The following is a 20,130-nucleotide window of genomic DNA, read 5'->3' as shown; positions in this document are numbered from 1 at the left end:
GAGGCAGCAGGCAGGGCACACTTGGGGGAGGAGACGGCTGAATTTACAGGCACACACAAACAGGCTGTCAAGGTATTTACACTGCATACAATTAGCTGCAGAGTATTCACAAGTGAATTAGCTACAGCAAATGTTCAATCCCAGCCTGGCTAATTTGGTCCTTTGTTCCCCCCCACCCCGCCATCATGAACCTTCTTTCTCCTCCAGGCTAGTGTGTGAGTTTAGAGAGGGCAAAGTCAAGAGAATGTCAGCTGAGTCAGTGCAGTTCTCTGTCCCCAGTAACTCACCCCAAAGCCAAAGAGGAGCAATTGACTGCTGTTTGGTGTTGGAACAGCTAATTGGAAAATCAGAGGGCAGTTTCCCAGGACATGGAGAAGTACACATTCAGCTCAGAATGGGCAAAGCCAGGAAGAGCCACAGTCGCTGTGATCACTCCCTGAGAGTTTCCTGAAAGGGGTAGAGACTTCCAGGAACCCTCTAATAATGGGAAGAGGATGACAATAGAAGAAGCTACCCCTCATCACTCCCTCGATTGGCACCACTTCCTTTTCTGACTGGATGGGGGAGGTGGGAAGAGGCATGGTGGCTGTGTATCTCTGTGGGACAGAAAATGAATTTTTTGCCTTTGAGGTAACAGTCCGGGGCTGGGGAGTGAAAGGATGATGGCTACCCTGAGGGTATCCCAGGTCTGTGATATCTGGCCATGATGGGCATCATTCGTGAATTCACTGAACATGTCTGCAGCTGGCATCTGCTGGGTGCACCGCACTGAGTCTGGACCTCCTATCAGCCTTGGACCCACGGGGTAGAAAGGAGAGAAAAGAGGGAAGAGGGCACGAGGGAGGCGCAAACGAGTGGAGGTGGGCTAGAGAATAGGAATCTTCGGATGTTCTCGGGCTTCCTGAGATGGACAGAAAGGGGGCTGAGAAAGGAAGATGGACCCCCCCCATGCCACCAGGCACTTCCCGACACCTCCCGCTCCCCTTCCAGCAGTCAGGAGCGCGCGCTCCGGTGGGGCTTAAGCCCTGGAGAGTTAGGGGAGGAGAGACCCAGCAGGAAATGGGCCCGGGGAAGGGGCGGTTCATTATTATTATTTTTAAAAAATTTATGTTTCAATTTATATGCAGACAAATTAACCTTTTTGGAATGTGGAGATCTTTGAGTTTTGACAAATGCATAGAGCCGTGGAACCACCATCAAGATACTGAGCAGTTCCAGGGGGCGAAGGGAGGGGGGTTTGTCGTCTCCCCGCTTGTTAGCTGCTGAGATTGTCTGCGCTCCCACGGGCCGACCTAAAACAATTCTTGCGCACACGCTGAGATAAATAACGGCGACAGGTGGAGCAGGTGAGACTAGCAGGACCCAGGTTGGGCGCGGGGCGGGATCGGAGGCGCGGGGGAGGCCACCAGCCTCGCTTGCCAGCCTACGCCCCTCCCCGCGGGCGTTTGGGAGGAGCGTTCTCCGCACTCCTGCTCCGCGAGGGCCCCTTCGAGGCGGCTGACACCCGAGTGCCGGACTCCCGCGGCTGGAGCGGGGCCCGGGCTCGGCAGCCGGAAGGAGGTGTGCCCCCGGGGCGCTTGGGGGCGCCTGAGGTCCCGAGGGGAGGCAAGATGGGAAGAGTGGCTAGCCGAGGAAAATGTGGGGTGACTTAGGGAAGCTCTGGCGGAGGGGTCGTGCGAGCAAACCTGTTGGCAACCTGTGGGCCGCGGCAAGGGCAGTAGCTCTCAGCGGGACCTCTCCGCCAGCTGCTCCGGCCCGGCCCCAGCACCAGACGCCTGGAAAGGGGCGGGGGCCTCCCGAGCCGGGCAGACAGCCTTGCAGACCCACAGCCGCGGCCCGGCTCGCGCGGCTGCAGGACCCCAGGAACCGCAGGCGCCCGGCCTTTCCCTAGGACCCCCGCTTCAGTCCCGCCTCCTCAAAGTGCAAAACATTTACGAAGTGTGCAGTGCCCTGCGGGCTTGGGTCCCCGAAGCGAGCGGCCGTGTTTGCCCCGCGGGCTGCTGGCAACGGTGCACCCGGCTCGGCCAGCTAGTCTGGGTGTGCAAGATTGGCGAACAGCGAGTGTGGAGCGCGCGGCTGCAGAGCCCGCGCCGAAGCCCAGGTCCCTCCGCCACTGTCCTCGGGATGGATGGATCCATTTCTGCTTTCTGACATTTTCCTGCTGGGCGGGGTTGGGGGCGAATGTTAGGGGGCGGAGAGAGGAAGAGAGAGAGAGAAGGAAAGGGAAGGAGGGAGAGAGAGAGGGAGAGGAGAAAGGGAAAGAGAGGGAAGGGAGAGAGAGCGAGAGAGAGAGAGGAGAGAGAGAGAGGAGAGAGAGAAAGGCAGGCAGTCAGCTTCCCCCAGCCCTGTTTTGTTTTCTCTAATTGGTCCTGGGGGAGACGAGGAAATTGGACAGAGGCTGGGCCAGGCGAGCTGGGCTGCCTTTAATTGGCTCCTTTTTTTAACTGGAGGGGAATCAAACAGGAGAGCGAGCGACAACGGGTGGGAGAGCGAGAGACCGAACGAGGAGACGCGAGGAGGAGGGAGGAGGAAGGGAGGGAGGGAGGCGGGAGGAGCGCGGAATGAAAAGCTCGGAGGGGCGAAAAAGCAGCACAGCAAAGCCCAAGTTGCTGAGCGAGAGGAGCGCTCCCGCGGCCCGGAGCCGAGCGGCCGCCGCGCCCCGGAGCCCGGCCCGGCCCCGCCCGCTCTGGGCCCCCGCAGGCCAAGGCCGCCGGGCGGGGGCGGGGACGACCAACTTGGGGCGCGGCGCAGCCCCGCTCTCCCGAGAGCTCGGAGCCCGGGAGCGCCACGGCCGCGGCCAGACGGCGGGAGCGGAGCGCGGCGAGCGGAGGCGGCGAGCGGCGCCCGCGCTGCAGCCCCGGCCTGGGCGAGAGCGCGAATATTTTTCAAAAGACTCAAACTTTCCTCCTTTCCCCGTTTTCTGGGGCGCCTCTTGCCTGGAATTGCTCTCCAGATTCCCGCGGAGCGCCGGGCTGCTATTCCTCCCCCGGGTTTATCGGCGGCTCGGCTAACTTCACGGACCCGGGGACCCGGGGATCCGTGGCGCTCGTCCCTCGGCCGAACCCAGCCCGCGCTGCTCCCCGGATCAGGAGGGCCGGGCCCGGGGCTCCTTCGCCGCCGCGAGTGCTTTCAGCCCGGCCCCCTGGAGTCGGGCCGCTGAGCCCACGGCAGCGGCCGCAGGACTGGAAACAGCAGATTGATTAACTCGAGCGGAGCCCCGGCCTCCCTGACTCCGCTCCGCTGAGGGGCGGCCCCAGTGCGGGGAAACGACAAGTTTGTCAGTCGTCTGTGGCCTGTTGGATCGAAGCGCCGCCGCCGCCGCCGCCGAGAGGTCCCCGGCGCCCAGCATCCCGCGCGGACAGCCCTGGGGACCCGGGGCGGCTCGGCGGCCGGGCTCCTCGGGTCGGGGCGCTGGCTGCTGTGCCGGGCGCGCCGAGGCACCCGGGGCTGGGCCAGCGCCCCCTGCGTCCCCACGCGGGCAGCGGCCCCGCCGGAGGAGAAACCCGGGTCGCCGCCACCTCCGCCTCTTCAGTCTTCTGGTCTTCGTCGCCGCTCTCTCTCTCACCTCTCAGGGAAAGGGGGGGACATAGGGGCGTCGCGGGGCCCCGACGAATGCGCCCCCCGCCGCCTCTCGGGCTGCGCCGCCTCGCGGGGATGAAGCACCGGCCGTGAAGATGGAGGTGACCTGCCTTCTACTTCTGGCGCTGATCCCCTTCCACTGCCGGGGACAAGGAGTCTACGGTAAGAGCCCGCGTCCCGCTCCAGCTTGGCTTAACCTCGCGCGGAAACTTTGCAAGAGGCGCAAAGTGCGCGCTGCCGGGGTTTGGTGGAGACCTCGACTCGGACTCTGGAGTGGATGCCCCCGTCCCCGCCCTCTCCAGGGCGCGAGGAGACCGAGCTAGCTGCTTCGGAACACAGGGGCCGGTCGTAGAGTCTGGTGTGAAGCCGGGATGTCAGGGGGAGGCACCCACTTTCCCACACCCTGCTAGAGGTGGGAATGATTAGGAACCCTTGAGAGCACCCGGTCGGCTCGGGAGACCCGGACAAACCCAGCCCAGGACTGGTGCAGCGACTTGCACCGAAACCTCGTCCTGGCTCGGCCTCCGGAGTGGAAGCCAAGCGATGCATGAGCCGGAGTTGCCGCGCGGCTTGCGGGCGAGCCGGCTGTCAGCACCGCGGCCGGGCGGCGGGCTCGCCTTCCCCGCTGTTGCTGCGGCTTCGCTTCTTCTACTCACGACTTGACAGCCTGGTCAGGATGCCGGCATCGCCTGGCTCCGGCGCCTTCGACCCCGGCATCCCTTTTCGGACCTTCCCTGAACCAGTTCTTCCTGTCCCCGGTTCCTAGCTACAAACCCCAACCCCACCTTCCTTCTTCCTGCGCGCACACACAGACACATTCAGCCACCATCCCCAGAAAACGCAAACACGGCACGCACCCACCGGGATACGTGTCCAAACTCTGCCTCCTGCCACGCAGCCTTGCTCCTGCGTCCGCACGCCTCGCTGTGGTTACCAAGGGAGACTCTGGTTACCCCTTCCCCCTTCCATCCTGTGGGTTTTCCCGGGGAAGGCTTGGGGCAGGCATCATCCATTCAGTCACCTGGGCCCAGCCTCCCGCAGTGCCTTAACCCCACAGCACAGAAAATCATTCTCAGGGGCCCAGTGGCCCTTACTTTGCTTTCTCTTTACTGCAGGATGGTTTGTCCAGGTCCCTTTTTAGTGATGTGTGACTGGAGAGGGCAGGATTCTCTCTTTCCTTTTCTGTTGAGCGGAGGGACTAATGATTCCTCTTTTAGATCCAGGGGAGTCTGACCTGTTCTTTGTGGGGTGGTATAGGCACTGACTACTGGTTGCCAGCCTCAGGTGCTGAGGCTGAAGCACCCTGGAGGGTGCTGACCCATCTGCCTGTGCCTGGGAAGAGGAAGGGGTGTCCTGAAGGGTGTCTGAGAGGTGACATGCTCCTGGCCCTGCCCAGCTAGCTGGCTTGGGCTTAATTCTCTGGTGAGAATAGCCCAGGCATCTGGCCGAACTCTGCTTCTTAATTAGTTTGTGTGTCTCTTACTGCCTGGCCCCTCACAGAGGCCAGGAAAGGCAGCGAAGAATGCAGCAGGGACTGGGAGAGGCTGGGTTTGGGGGGAGGAGCCACGGGGCAGGTACTGGAGGCCTTGGCCTCTCCAGGGCAGATGAAGATGCCAGTGGACTGGGGTTTCACTTTCTTCTTTCTCCCCAAGTCAAGGTGCCTAAGAGAGGTGCTGCTGAGGTCTTTGCCTTCTCACCACAGCCCCGGGGCTGGGGAGGGTGATGGAGAGAGCCCTTCCTGCATGCTGCTGCCCTCCACTCTACCTTCCTTCCCTGTGCCGTTGGGTGCATTTGGCAAGACCCACTCCTGGTCATCCCTGTCCTCCATCTCCTCCAGCTTCTCTAACCTCCTCTAGGCTGCTTGGGGCTCATCTTCAGGAGGTTCCTCTGTTCCTAGTCTAGTAAACCGAGCAATGAGAGTGGGGTTTGGAGTCGGGGCAGTGGTCTCTGTGGATCCTCATTTCAGAGTACTCTAGGGCCAGGATTCAGCCATAGGCTTATCTATACCCTCTTCTCTCTGTGTTTTCTCCCCTCCTGCCTGTGCCTAGGTCCCAGTTGCTCTCACTCAGAGCCAATCAAAGTGGGCTGGATGTGCTGGGGCTGACTCTGGGCCCTTGGGTGACATGCCACTTTTCCTTTGAGAGCTTGGCTTCAGGCAGTGTTGGGGCTTCAGGGGAATTGCTGGGTAAAAAGTCTTTATTGAGGTGGATGAAGGCAGAAGATTTAGGAGGAGGAGGAGGATGACAGGAGGTCGCTGAGTTCCTTGTGATGCTAGAATCTTTGGCCAGATACAGCAGAAGGGAGGATCTCTGTAGGATAAGGACTGGCTTAAGAAGTAGGTTGAAGATCTGGGACTAGTTCTTCTGCCCCCCTCCCCAGCAGTCTTTCTGTACCCGCAAAGCAGAAGAAACAGCATGAGAGTGAAGGCGGCACATAGGGACCAGGGATGGCCACTCCAGCCCGGCATTGCATCCAGCATCCAACATGGTCCCTGGCACAACAGCAGGAACTCGGCGGGTATTTGTTGAATGAAGAAAGGGCTATAGTTGGGGGCAGGTTGGAAATTCTTTCTCCATGAGAAGTCTCTCTAGGACTTGGTTTCTAGCAGGGCAGTGGGGCATTGTTTAAGGGTCTCTGCTTAGGGCGAGTCACAGAGTCCTAGCCTGCAGCCCTAGAAGAGAGAATAGGCTGGAAGCCTAGTATTGCCCTGACACTGGGGAGGGAGGCAGCAGGTCTAATTCAAGACATAGGAGAAAAATGTATATCCTGGGGAGGGATCCCCTGCCTCTGCCCCTCTGCCCCCAGGCCTGTGTGGATAAGGGAGGGGCTGAACAGAGGGAAGGAAGACGAGCAGGCGGTGGAGAGCGAACCTGACGGCATTCGGCCTAGGCTGTGTGTCTCTGCTGAGGCTGGTAGGAGGTAGGTGCCTAGAACCCTATGTCCTGCTTCCCACTGAGGTCCACCACCTGCCCTAGGATCCATGGTCTGCAATAGGGCTGGGGAGGCAGCACTCTCAGTTTGGCCAGGTGGCGTTGTTCTTTGGGGCACAGATGCCACAACAGCCAAATGCTGGACCAGATGGTCCATTTGGAGCCGGTTCTGCCTCCCTCCTCACCTCCCAATCTCCTGGCCCAGTTTGTTGTCCTCTGGGGTGGATCCTGTAATCTGCTTTCTGGCAAGCCAGGGGGCTGGACTGGCCCCAGTGGCCTAGTTCTGGGGCAAAGGCAGTAGCCAAGTGGTGGAAGAGGAATATCTTGCATACGGATAGCGTCTGGGAACACCCCGCCTTCTGTCCTGGCTTCTCCTCCTCTCATAGCAGTCGGACCGCAGGTCAGTGGGATTCCTCTCCCTTACAAAAACACAACAAACCCCTGAATTATTTAATATGCAGAAGTGGGAATTGACATTATCCTTAAGACAGGTTGTTTGCAACTTACTGGTGGAAGTCAAAATATTTCACCAAAGGTGTCATCAGAAACTACTATCCTATGCTAATTTTTGTAGGAACATGAAGACAGATGTTGAATAATTTGACAAGAGCAACATAGCTTACAGAATTATCACTAAGTCAGGTTTTTTTCCCTCCTCTGGGGAGCACGGAGAAGGAATTTCAGGAAGTGAGTGTCCCAGTGTCATGTCCTGGGTGTTGATCTGGGTGTGGGCACTTGAGGTTTTTCACTGGAGTTCCTACCCCATGCCTTGAAACTTTGGTTTCCTGGGGCTAACAGAGGCTTGGGGTTCTCTTAATGTCCTCAAGAAGCTCCGTGCTTCTCTTCTTTCTTTCTTTTCACTTACAGAAATTGCACAAGCGAGGGAGAGCACATTGTGTCCACAAATCCAAGCTGGTTGGTTTGCTTTGCTGGTGTTACCTCCCCACCCCAAGTTGATTTTGGCCCTTTAGCCAGCCTGAGGGCTCCCCAGACCCTTGGTGTCAGGCTGGAGAGCCCCCGCCTTAGGGTCAAGATCCTTATGATGTCCCACCCGACATTACAGGATGGGAGTCTGCTCCAAGGGTGGGCGGGGGCTCTAGGTGAGGGGAGGAGGTCAGTTAGAGGGGATTTTGTTAGCAGGAAAGCGTCCTTGAGGGGGTGGCCAGGGGAGAGCTGAGAGCTACTTGGCTAGGCCTGGCTGTGAGCTGCTGAGGCCAAGGTGGCAAAGCCTCATTTCGAGCCTGGTATATTAGCTCTGCTTTGCTGGAACATGGAGGGACAGGCTGGGGGGGAAGGGAGTGGAATCTGTAGGGAGAATGGAGGGAGCTAATCACAGCCGCCAAGGCCTGGCAAATGAATGATGCAGGAAATCAATACCTGGGGGCGGGAGTGGAAATCCGGGCAGTGGTAGCAGCCCCAGCTTCTCCCAGCTGCCCAGGAGGCATGGGGGAGGGCCTTGGAGGAGTGAGACAGAGGCAGGAATGTGGAAGACACCCCCACCCCAAATGTCACTGCCCCCACCTCCCTGCCACTCCCCCCCGCCCCTCTCCCCACTTTCATCTCATGGCTGGGCTCATGGAAGGTGGGCTAGGAGATGATCCACCTGGTGAAGACAGAGGACCTAGGAGATGGAGTCTTGGGCCTCTCAGTCCTGGAAGAGCCCTGCCTCACCTCCCACCTCCGGACACCTGAGCCTGACACGGTCCCAGGTTTCTGGTGTGTGTGTAACTGCCTAGGGGCCCTGCCCTGTGTGGCAGCTGCTGCCGTTCCAGATGTGGCCAGCAGGGGGAGGGCTTGGCCGCCACATTGCTTCTTGCCTTTCCTGGGCTCCCGTGGGCCTCACCCTATCTGAGGGATGAGTTATGCTCATTCCTCAACCTGGGGCTGAAAAGGGTTCCTTAGGGCCTTCTGGAACTCCAAGCCTCCCTCCAGCTCCCACGTACCCACCCCGGTGTCCCTAGGCACCTGCCCGTGGCCAAAGCCACACTTGCTGTTATCTCAGATGAATCAGGTTTTCCCTAGGCCCCAGCTGGATGCTGGGGCTCAGCTTAGCCTAGTGGGCTCTTGCTCTGGTAAGGCTGTGGCAGGGGGAATGGGGGTGCTTGTGCCCTTGCAGAAATGCCTCTGTATAAACCTGGCGCATGGCCCCTCTTCTGCATCTTCTCCCCGTGGTCAGAAGACCCTGCTTTGCAAGCATACATCTGCTGCTAGAAGGTACTATGTACCAAGGGGCTTCTCTGGTATTTAAATGCTGATACAGGAGGCAAGAGCAAGGCTTAGCTCAAAGGAATGAATATTTTTGTTTTTCAACAATGAAATCTCATTTTTCCTCAAGTCTATGAATAACACTATGAGTAACTACTATGAGTAACATGTGCTCTTTGCAAAACAATCAAGGAATACATAAAAGTATAAAGAAAGAAAGTAAACCTCACTCGATAACCCACCATTTGTTTGGTCATGTTTTTTTCAGGCATCCTTTTGTGGGAGGGGGAATGAACCTTTTAGGGAGGATTGTTGGTCAGAACAACAATCCTTTATAAGTGTCTAAGAGCCACATGACTTACCAGGCATTTTCATGCCTCTGCAGCCTTTGCTTCCATGACATTCTGAGAGGTCAGCACAGGGAGTACTATTGTCTCCATTGAACAGATGAGAAAACTGAGGTTCCAAGAGTTTTAGTGACCTGATCAACATTGCACAGCTGGTAAGAAGTAGCCCTAAGACTCAGTCCCACTGGACCTTCTGATTTGCAGGGAAGGAAAGCAGTGTGGTGTTCCTTTCACTCATCATTCATTAAATGTTTACTGAGCGTCTACCTTGAGCAAGGCTCAGTTCTGGGTATTGGCAGGGCTACTGAGATGAATAAGATGGAAGGAGAAGGGGAATCACGTGTAAGGTAGGGGGAGATTTTGATAAATGTCATGTAGCAAGGGCAGATAAAAGGTTGTGAGAATTTGAAGGGTGAAGTAATTGCTTCCAAGGCCTTGTGGAAAAGAGAGCATTTGAACTGGCCTTGACAAATAGAAGTAAGGATTGAGAGGGGCATTCCAGGTGGAGGGCACATTGTGGCAAAGGCCTGGAAGCTAAGGAACCCGAGTGTGTGAGGAGTTCGTGAGCTGTTCAGTTGGGCTGGAGCATAAGCTGAAAGGGAATTGGGGCCGTTAGGGCTGGAACAGTAAAGGAATTTTTTTTTTTTTTTTTTTTTTTGAGATGGAGTCTCACTCTGTTGCTCAGGCTGGAGTGCAGTGGCACGATCTTGGCTCACCGCAACCTCTGCCTCCCGAGTTCAAGCAATTCTCCTGTCTCAGCCTCCCGAGTAGCTGGGACTACAGGCACACACCACCATGCCCAGCTAATTTTTGTATTTTTAGTAGAGATGGGGTTACACTGTGTTAGCCAGGTCTCGATCTCCTGACTTTGTGATCTGCCCGCCTTGGCCTCCCAAAGTGCTGGGATTACAGGCGTGAGCCGCTGTGCCTGGCCAGGAATAATATTAAACGTTGCTAACATTGACTGTCCAGCCCGCGATCATAAGTATGCATTATCTTCAGTCTCATCACAACTCCTTGAGAAAGTCATTTATCAGTCCCTTGTCCAAGTGGCAGACCTGGACTTGAACCCAGAACTGCTCATTGCAAAGCTGTAAGGAGGATGTTGAACAGGGAGCTGGGTTGATGCAAGCCATATTATGGGCCAGGTAGCCATGCCGCTGTGTGTGGGAGGAGGCCGTGCTGGAGAGACTGTCAGGAGGCTTTGCAGTTGTCCAGGGGAGTCATAGGGAGCTTTGTGGGCACCTGCAGGAGGTGTGTTCCAGGCAGAGGAATAGCTGCTGCAAAGGCCCTGGAGTAGGAACCTGCCTGGCCTGTTGGAGCAACAGTGAGGAGTCCACTGTGGCTGGAGCAGAGTGAGCCAGGGGGAGTGGAGTAGAGGGTGGGGGCAGAGAGTTAGTAGGTCCAATCATTTGGAGCCTTGAAGGCTATGAAAGGACTCTGGATTTTGTTCTGCATGACATAGGGGACCATGGCAGGGTTTTGAGCAGAGAAGGGACATGAACTGACACCTTTTTAGTAGAACCTCTCTGGCTGTCATGTAGAGAATAGATGGTAGGGGTTTGAGGGGGGTGGAAGGAAACCAGTTAGAGGCTGTTGCAAAAGGCAAGACACAAGATTGTACCATCATTAAGCACTAAAAGTGTATTGGAAAGAGTTCAGTCAAGGAATAGGAGCTGCAAAAGGCTCTGAGGTTTGGAGCTGGGAGACTTGGCACACAGTGATAACAGGTTGAACAAAAGCCACTGGAAGTCAGACAGGTTTGGGGAAGTGAAGTAGTTAAGAGCCTCAACTTCTGCATAAGAAACCTGGGTCTGAATCCCAGCTCTGCCCCACACCAGCTGTAAAAGCCCAAGAAGTTACATCTGCTTTCTAAGCCGTGGCTTCTCTGCTTGTCAGATGGAGATCATCGTACTCACTGCGTGGGCTTGTGATGAGACGGTGCCTAGGAAGCTCTGAGCACAGTGCCTGGCACGTAGCAAGGCCTCAGTAAATAGTTTTAGTGACAATGTGAGTGAAGTTTTGAACTTCATGGGATTCTGGCACTGGCATGTCTGGGGTGGGATATTGACAAATCGGGTGGACAATGAGCACTGAGCTCGGGAGAGAGATCAACTCAGGAGAGGTAGGTCTGCACATCTGGATTTATGTCTGCAGAAGGATGTGGGTTGAAACCATGAGGTGGAATAAAATTGCCAGGGATTAGAGAGTAGAGAGAAGGTATTGGGCTGAGGCCAGAGCCCTGGGGAGCACCAACGTTTAGGGGGCAGGAGGAGGCCTGAGAGAGGACGTGGACCCGAGAGTCTGTGACAGAGTCTGTGAGAGGAGGAGGCGGAATGAGAAAGGGCTACCAGGGGACCGGGGAGCTCGGGGCAGCTGCAGCACAGAGTGGGGCTCCTCAAACTTTCCCATGCACAAGTCTGCCTTGGGATCTTGTGGAAATGCAGATTCTGATTCAGCGGGACTGGGGCTGGGCTGAGATTCTGCGTGAATCTGGTGGTGCCGATGCTGCTAGACCGGGGATTGTGCTGTGCATAATGAGGGCTTCAAGTAAGAAGTCTGGACTGGGGTTGGAGGGCCAGGTGGGCAGCCTGCTGCCTCTGAGGGTCCTTGCCCAATGGCCTCGCCTCTCTGAGCCTCAGTTTCCCCATGTGAAGGCTGGTTCAGGCACGCTTACCTTTTGGGATTACAGAGAAGCCCAGGAGTGATAGCCCTTTGTAAACTCGAAGGTGAACTATGGGGACTCCGTTTCACGAGCGCAGAGAGGGTGGCAGGCAGATGGCAGGGAGCTCCGGGTGTGGGTGGCATGTGGCAACAGGAGGTATAGGCTGTGCTTTTGAGAAATGTGGCAGGCCAGGGAGGCTGGAATAGCAGCTCCCCTTCCCCAAGCCCAGCCTTTTGCCTGTGAAAGGCTGGAGCTGCAGGGGTGGGTGACCTTGGTGGCTGGGTGGTGGCTTGAGCAGGCTCGAGGGCACTGCTTGGCTGGCTTTGAAGATTCCACCCCAGGCTCTTCTTGGTTCCTTTCCAGTCCCAGAAACTCAGCCGAGATACGTTAATTATCTGGAGGATTGGAAGCTGTGTAGAGAAGTGGTTCTCAGCCCTGGTGCATGTCAGAACCACCTGGAGAGCTTTTTCAACAACAGATGCCTGGCCCCACCCTGGGCCTCCTGAATCAGAAACCCTGCAGGTGGCATCAAGGCATCTGTGGTTGTAAGAGCTGTTTAGATGATTCTTGGGCACAGCTGGTGTAGACAGTGTGTCTGAAAAAGCCAGGCCAAAACAGATGTCTTCTTCCCTTGGACTTTCTGAGGGCATTTCCTGGTTTTCCAGGTTACTGCCCAAGCTTAGTTTCAACCAAGTTCATCTGAACCCTGGAGTCTTAGGAAAAAAACAAAATCCACTGATTATTTTCTAAACTGTGAGCAGGGAGACTTTCTACTTTAATGGTGCTAACTGGAAGGTCCAGGCCAAGAGCCCGGGAGACTGGCCCCTCTTCTGGCGTCTAACCAAGGCACTTCCAGTCTCAAACCTAGAGAGATTGAAGGAGTCTCCTTCAGAAACACAGTTTTCTTTGATTTTTAATAGGTAAATTATGGTGCCTTTTTGAAATGTGGCCCTTTTGTTTATTCTCTTTCCTGTTTGGTTAAGACTAAAGTGAGGCCAGGTGCTGTGGCTCACACTTGTAATCCCAGTACATTGGGAGGCTGAGATGGGAGGATCACTTGAGCCCAAGAGTTCCAGACCAGCCTGGGCAACATAGTGAGACTCTGTCTCTATTACAGAAAAAAAACAAAGAAAGTGAAAATTTCAGAGCTGGAGAACAAAGTAGCAATTCAATGTAAAACCAGCAAAATTGATTTTATTTGAGACAGGGTCTCGCTCTGTCTTGCAGGCTGGAGTACAGTGGTGTGATCATAGCTCACTGCAGCCTCGATCTCCTGGGCTCAGGCAATCGTCCCACCTCAGCCTCATGAGTAGCTGGGACTACAGGCATACACCACCATGCCCGGCTAACTTTTTTTTTTTTTTTTTAATTTTTAGTAGAGATGGAGGTCTCACTATGTTGCCCAGGCTGGTCTCAACCTCCGGGCTCAAGTGATCCTTCCGCCTTGGCCTCTCAAAGTGCTGGGATTACAGTTGTGAGCCACCATGCCTGATCAAAACCAGCAAATATTTAATGAGTACCCACTAAGTGTCTGGAAGGGTGGTGGGTCTTGGCTGCCGAGGTAAAAATGACATCTGTCCCCAAGGAGTTCACAGCTGAGCTGGTGAACACACAGCCTTTTCTAATGCCCTCATCTTCCAGATGGAGGAGCTGAGGTTCACATTGAGTGACTTGCCCCGGGCCCTACAGTTAGGTGGTGTTGGAGTCAGGGTTCGAACTCAAGACTGCCCAGTGCAAAGTCCAGTGCCTGTCTACTTCCCCAAGTGTGAGGTTTCTGAAGGCATTCCCTGGCAGGTTTTTGTTCCCCAGCCCGTGCTATAGCAGATGGGTTGGCCCAAGGGAGCAGCATAAGGACCCCCAGGCCTGTTTGCTAGAAAGAAAGACCGGACCAGAGAGGCTTAAACAAATGCTGTTGACTTTCTCAAGTCTCGAGGTAGGTTCTCAAGGCTCCTTTCATCTTGGTGCTCTGCTCTTCTCACGGTGGTGGTTCTCAAACTTGGCTGCATGTTACAATAACCTGGAAGGTTTAAAAAGTCCTGATGCTGGCTAGGCTCAGAGACTCACACCTGTAATCCCAACACTTTGGGAGGCCGAGGCGGGTGAATCTCCTGAGGTCAGGAGTTCGAGACCAGCCTGGGCAACATGGTGAAACCCCGTCTCTACTAAAAATAAAAAAATTAGCCAGGCGTGGTGGCGGACACCTGTAATCCCAGCTACTCGGGAGGCTGAGGCAGGAGAATCGCTTGAATCAGGGAGGCCGAGGCTGTAGTGAGCCGAGATCACGCCACTGCACTCCAGCCTGAGCAACGAGAGTGAAACTCCATCTCAAAAAAAAAAAAAAAAAAAAAAAAAAAGCCCAGGTTGCACATCATACCCATTAAATCAGAATGTCTAGGGGGTGGAAACCAGTCATCTGCATTAAAAAAAAAAAAGTCTCTACGTGATTCCAGCATGCAGCAAAGATTGGGAACCCTGCCTTTTAACATTTTGCCTCAAGGTCACCAAAAGGCTGATGGGGCTCAGCCATCATGAGACATTCCAGGAAGGAAGACAGCAGGAACCTTTAAAAGGCAGGCCTGTCGGCTGAGTGCTGTCTTCAAGGAGCTTTCCCAGAAACACCCTACGGTGACTTCTGTTTACATCTTACTGGCCATTCTTAGCTTCAAGTCAGGCTGAGAAATAGGGTTTTTCAGATGGGCACATTCCCATCTGAGAAAATATCTGTATTCTGTTAGAAAGAAAGGAAAGGGGGTATTGGGTGGGTGATGAGCAGTCTTTGCCACAAACACCCATTTTAGGGGCAGTTGGTGTTTCTTGAGTGAGAGGGGATTTAGATGAATGTGAATGACTGCTCTCCTCCTCACTCACCCCACTCTGCCAGCCTATCCTCACCTCGCCCCACTCTGCCAGCCTAGCTCAGGTAGGGGTGGGGGTGGGTGTCCTGGCTGCTCTGAAGATGCCCAGAAGAGACCTGAGGGAAGACAGAGACCCAGAGGAGGCAGGTGACTTGCTTGGGTCACCCAGACATTCAAATGAGAGTCCCACCAGCTTCCCGTCTGCCAGCGCCCCCCAATACTGTCGGTTCACACGTTCATGGGATTGTTGATGTCTACCGGTTGGTACCTCTCTCTGCTAGCAGGTGTCTCCTTTCAGCCCCAACGGCAGAAGAGCTCTGTGGTTCCAGAAAAAACAGCCTCCTGATTTCTGGGAACAGAAACGGATGGGCTGTGTGAGAGGCTCCGGTCCGGAGGTGATCTCACTCATCTTTCTGCCTCTCAGCAGGCCCACACCCGCATGAGACCAAGCAGCCCCACTGCTGTTTGCTCAGTGTCTCTGGTCCTTCATTTTGGGAAGTTCTTCCTATTGACCTTATTTCAACTTTCTGTAACAACTTATCAGAAAGAAAGATTCAGGAACTGAGACCTCTGAGTTGAACTTGAGTAACTCCTTGGCCCTGAGACTCTCCCCAAGTGATTTTTTTTTTTTTTTTTTGAGACAGTGTCTCACTCTTTGGCCTAGGCTGGAGTGCAGTGGCGCCATCTCAGCCTACTGCAGTCTCCATCTCCTGGGTTCAAGTGCCTCAGCTTTTGAGTAGCTGGGATTACAGGCGTGTGCCACCACACCCGGTTAATTTTTTGTATTTTTGTAGAGACGAGATTTTGTCATGTTGCCCAGGCTGGCCTTGAACTCCTGGGCTCAAGCAATCTGCCCGCCTCAGCCTCCCAAAGTGCTCAGATTACAGGTATGAGCCGCTGCGCCCGGCTGCCAAGTGATTCTTTAGAAACTCTTGATGAAGGCATTTCCCCCATCTCTGAGAGGGATACTGGGAGGATAGAGATGGGGGAATGAATTGAATTTCAGTGGCCTCATCTACTTGGGTTTGATTCCAGTGTTCCAGTAAAATGCAGGGAACCTTGAGGAGGTCAGGTTATCTTCTGGCAAGATACATAAAGCTCATAAGGCAAGCCGAAGTTCTGTGCCACGGCAAGACCTGAATTCACTTTTCTTTCTGGAATAAGACTACAGGGTAGACACAGAGAAGGCTATGAGGAGGGGTACAAGGGTATGGCAAGGAGTGAGCTCAGCTGCCAGCCAGTGGCCTTCAATGACCCAAAAACAGATCTTCCAGATTCATTGCAGGAAGAAACTGAGACCGCAGAAGGCAAGTGGCTTATCAAGGTCACACAGCAGTTAGGTGCCAAGGCTGAAGTAAAAAGCCATGTCAAAGGACTTTCTACAGCTTTCTTTCTCATTCTCCTGTCACGTCCCAGGCTTAGGAGAATCCAGGACATGTCTGCATGGCGTTTATAAGCTCATTGTGTGCCCACATCTCTATAATCCTTCCCCCACCCCTGTGAACCTCATTTCTTATTCTCAGACCTCATTGCATCCAGACTACAGAATCTGGGGCTCACTCTGGGTCTAGAACTCTGGTTAGATGTTAGAGGCCCTTATTGGAAATGTCGGGGGATCCCCCCCTTGTGGGTGGGAAGGTGAGCCTGCTTGGTAGTGTGAACTGGAGGTTGCTGCCAGTCTCCACTGGGTCCAACATCTTGTCATGCTGCCTACAAGTTCCACTGTAGAGTTATTAACAAGTTAGCTGGCAGAAGCACTGCCACTGTTTCCAGAAGGTTACTCTGGGAATACCCGGCAGCCCTAAGCCTTCTCCCCATGGCATAGGTTGGTTGATCAGACGAGCTGGATCTTGAGCCATGAGATTCAGGCAAGGAAGTTTCCAGGGGAGTGGTAGGCGGAGGAAGAGGATGATGGTGGGGTATTTGATATGTGTGTAGAGGGGCCGTTAGGCAATATGTGGACTCTGTGTTGTGGCCATGTGAGAAATTTCATAGTGGACACCATGGACAGTCAAAACACACTTAGACTCATAGTCTTAGTTTGGGTTGCCCCAGAAGTAGACTCTGAGATAAGGAGCTGAATGCTGTAATTATTTGGGAGGTAAATCCAGGAAACTCTGGTAGAGGAATAGGGAAGCAAAGGAAGCCAGTGAAAGATGCCTTATCAAGTCAGTTACGTCGGTGTCCCTTGGAACTCTGGCACACTTTGTGAAACACACTTCAGAGTTATCCCACCGTGGGGTGAGGGAACTGGGGCATGTATACACCCACCCTGCATCTGTCACTGGGTGAGGCTGCTCCTGGGGGTGTTAATTCCCGGTACTCCTAAACCACTGCACACACAGGCAGCGCAAGCTCTAGTGGCCAGAGATGGCCCTCAGGCAGAGAGGTGCCCGCAGGCATTGGCAATTGGGAGCTGGCTGGTGGTGCACTGAAGTGTTTAGGAGAGGGGGTGCAGGTGGGGCAGCAACAGTCTGTATTACATCTTGCCTAAGTCATGGTCTTGGTTTTTCAGAGCCAGCCTGCTGTGTGGAGCTCTTTGTTTTTAGGTGTCATGTTCAGGGCTGCATGTACAAGCCTCCATTCCAGGCTGAAAACTCTCCTCTGCAGCCACCAGACCTGCTCACTGCTCATTTACTTCCTTGGATTTTGTGGCCAGAATCCAAGTGTGTCGATTTCTCCAAGACTCTCCTGATAGAATTCAGGCTCTCCCTGAAGGATGCCTTATACCTGTGGAGGACAGGGTTGGGCATCACTAAGGACACACCCAGAATCTACAGGGTCCTTTGGGCATTGCCAGGAGAGGCACCATGTTCTCCATCCCACTGAATTTAAAACCAATATAGAGGTGGGGACAGTCTAGACTAGAAGACTGCTCCTTCTCCCTGTAGGCAGGATTCTGGGTGAAACAATTGTTAGGGGTTAGAGGGTAATAAGGTCGACTGCATTCTGTCTACTTCCCTGCCCAGAAGCCAAGCCATGGGCTATGACCAGAGTGGCCTGCACCCCTGAATATACCTGAGCCTCATGAGTCTGGCTCAGAGCAGCACTTCTACCCTGTTGTATATTTCTCTCTCTCTCTTCACTAATAACTGGGACCTGAGGTTAATTAACTAATTCAGTATTTATTGAACCCCCCGCAATGTGCCAGACTCTGTTTCAGGTGCTGAGGATACAGCAGAGAACAAGACAGAGATGATCTAGAATCACAGACTCATAAAGTGACAGAGCCAGGAGGAATCTTAGGGCAAATCTAATCATTTGTCAGGAGAGAAATCTGAAGCCCAGAGAAAACAAGAGAAGTTCTCAGGCCACACAGCAGAGAGGGGGCTCAGCCTGGAATCATGGAAGGTCAAAGGTAAAGGGCTTAGAGGTTGCCTGTTTCTACCTGCTCAGTTTTTTGTTTGTTTGTTTGTTTGCTTGTTTTTCTGAGGCAGAGTCTCTCTCTGTCTGGAGAGAGTCTCTCTGTCTAGAGAGACTCCAGCCCAGGCTGGAGTGCAATGGTGCGATCTTGGCTCACTGCAATCTCTACCTCTTGGGTTCAAGGGATTCTCCCTCCTCAACCTCCTGAGTAGCTGGGATTACAGGCACCCACCACCACGCCCAGCTTATTTTGTATTTCTAGTAGAGACCGGGTTTCACTATGTTGGCCAGGCTGGTCTCGCACTCCTGACCTCAGGTGATCCGCCCGCCTCGGCCTCCCAAAGTACTGGGATCACAGGCATAAGCCACTGCGCCCAGCCTACCTGCTCAGTTTTTAGAGGCAGAAACCAATGGCTAGAGGTGAAGGGTCTCACCAAGCTGGTGGCCCTGCTGTATCTGCCAGTGATCACTCTCTCCTCTTCCACATCCATTTCCCAAGCGAGATCTAGATTCTCATTTCCAGAGGGGTGTGTTTGTGTGTGATGTGGGTGAGGGTAGTAGGCAGGGGACATGAGTAGCTTTCTTTTTGATCAAGCCATGCACCTCCTTTACTGTGCCTGCTGGCAAAGTAGCCTCAAGTGATACTAGGAAGAGCTTGTTACTGAGGGATGCCCCAATGTGCCCAAAGCACTGACACCCTTGTCTGGTTCATTCCCTCCTTTCTGGGGACTTGAGGAAGCAGGGGCTGCAAAGCTTGGCTGGGGTGAGGGTGGGCTTCATCCCCCTATTGTTCCCTCCTCCTCTTCTGTTGGAGATCAGTGTGTGTGTGTATCTGTGTATAGGGACCACTGGTATGAGATAAACTGCTTTCACTTGGTACCTCAACAGAAGCTGTACCATGTTCCTCCGGTTCTCTCTGCTTCGTGCAAGTGCACATTATTTGTATTTTTTGTCCATATAATATACACTGGCATGTGTGTTCTGTAGGTGTGTATATGCATGATGATGTTGCACACAAGAATATGTATGTATGTGCAGGGAACTATGTATATGTGTGGGAGGGGGGCCTGCAGACCTCTTTGGGGGCTTCTCTGGGTCCACCTTTATCTCACTGCCCCTCCAGATGGCCTCTGGTCACCTTTGCCTTGGTTCCAAGGCAGGGGGTGGGCACGGGCATCCAGCACCCTGGGTCATCAGTCAGGGACTTATGTCCAGCCTGGGTATGGCCCCCACCACCCTTCCCAGGAGACCTGAAGTGGGGGGCAGGGGCAGGCCGTGGCTGGCCTGGAGCTCCTGGCTAATTTTCCTGGCCTCGATCGATCCAGCAGCTTCTCCTGAGTCTATTAGCAATCCGCAAGTGAAAATATCCCCCATCGCGAGCCCTGACCTGAGACAGGGAGGAATCCATAGCAATTTGTTCAAACAGAGGAAAGTGTTTCCCTCTGATTTGTATTCCAATTTATTCCAGGCAGGAAGGGGGTCAGGGAGGGAGGGCAAACCCAGGCACTGCCAGAGCTGGGCTCAGACCCATCCCCCTTAGCCCCCTATGCCAGCCGGAGTGGCAGCTGGTCCTGCCCAGGGTTCCTGGGGGTGGGGGGCTGAGGAGGAAGGGTGGGCCCCAGTAGGGGACAGGGAGGGAGGTCCGCCAGCCTTCCCAGCAGGCCCTGCTTGGCTGGAGAGCTCAGTTGTGGATTTGGTTTTCACAAAACACAAAGCCGCCTGCTCGGAGCCTCTCTCCCGGGCACTGGGGCCTGCGCCAGGCGTGCGCTCACCCGCTGCGCCCGTGCCAGATTGGGGGCTGGGCTGGGTGCATGGAGACGGTGGCCCCAGCTGGGCCAAGTGGCAGGGGGGCTGCTGAGGCCCAGAGGGGAGCTGGCACCTTTGAAAAGCGCTGGTGCAGTGTGGAGAGCCCCAGCATGGCCTTCCGATCCAGTGCTCATGCTTCCTTCCCACCCTGAGCAAACTGAGGCTCTGTGGTGTCCTAACCAGGCAATCTTTTGAGCACCTACACTAACTACAACTCTGGCTGTATTAAGTACCTGCTGTTTGCCAGGCACCGGACTAGTGCTGCCGCGTGTCTATAGTCCTTGCAGGGTCTGGTCTTCTTCATGTGCCTCAGTTTCCTCACTGGTGCTCCTCTCACCCTCTGCATACCTCTGTCACCTCCTTCATGCATCTCTGCTCAG

General features: G+C 54.5%; 1 protein-coding gene across 4 annotated transcripts in view; it reads left to right on the top strand.

Moving 5' to 3' along the window:
- Positions 1-2,633: 2,633 nt before the first annotated feature.
- MDGA1 (MAM domain containing glycosylphosphatidylinositol anchor 1) overlaps positions 2,634-20,130 on the top strand; it is a 67,253-nt gene continuing 49,756 nt past the window's right edge. The window contains exon 1 of one of the 4 annotated variants that reach the window (XM_054492338.2): positions 2,634-3,741. In XM_054492338.2, coding sequence (XP_054348313.1) covers positions 3,675-3,741 — 67 coding nt within the window. In that variant the 5' untranslated portion in view covers positions 2,634-3,674. The remainder of the gene's footprint in view (positions 3,742-20,130) is intronic. The other 3 variants (XM_054492337.2, XM_054492340.2, XM_054492339.2) reach the window with 3 other exon arrangements.

The sequence above is a fragment of the Pongo pygmaeus genome, chromosome 5, assembly GCF_028885625.2.
Source record: "Pongo pygmaeus isolate AG05252 chromosome 5, NHGRI_mPonPyg2-v2.0_pri, whole genome shotgun sequence".
Classification (NCBI taxonomy): Eukaryota; Metazoa; Chordata; class Mammalia; order Primates; family Hominidae; genus Pongo; species Pongo pygmaeus.
Note: the sequence above shows the minus strand (reverse complement) of the source record. Positions and strands in the feature narration are given on the sequence as shown.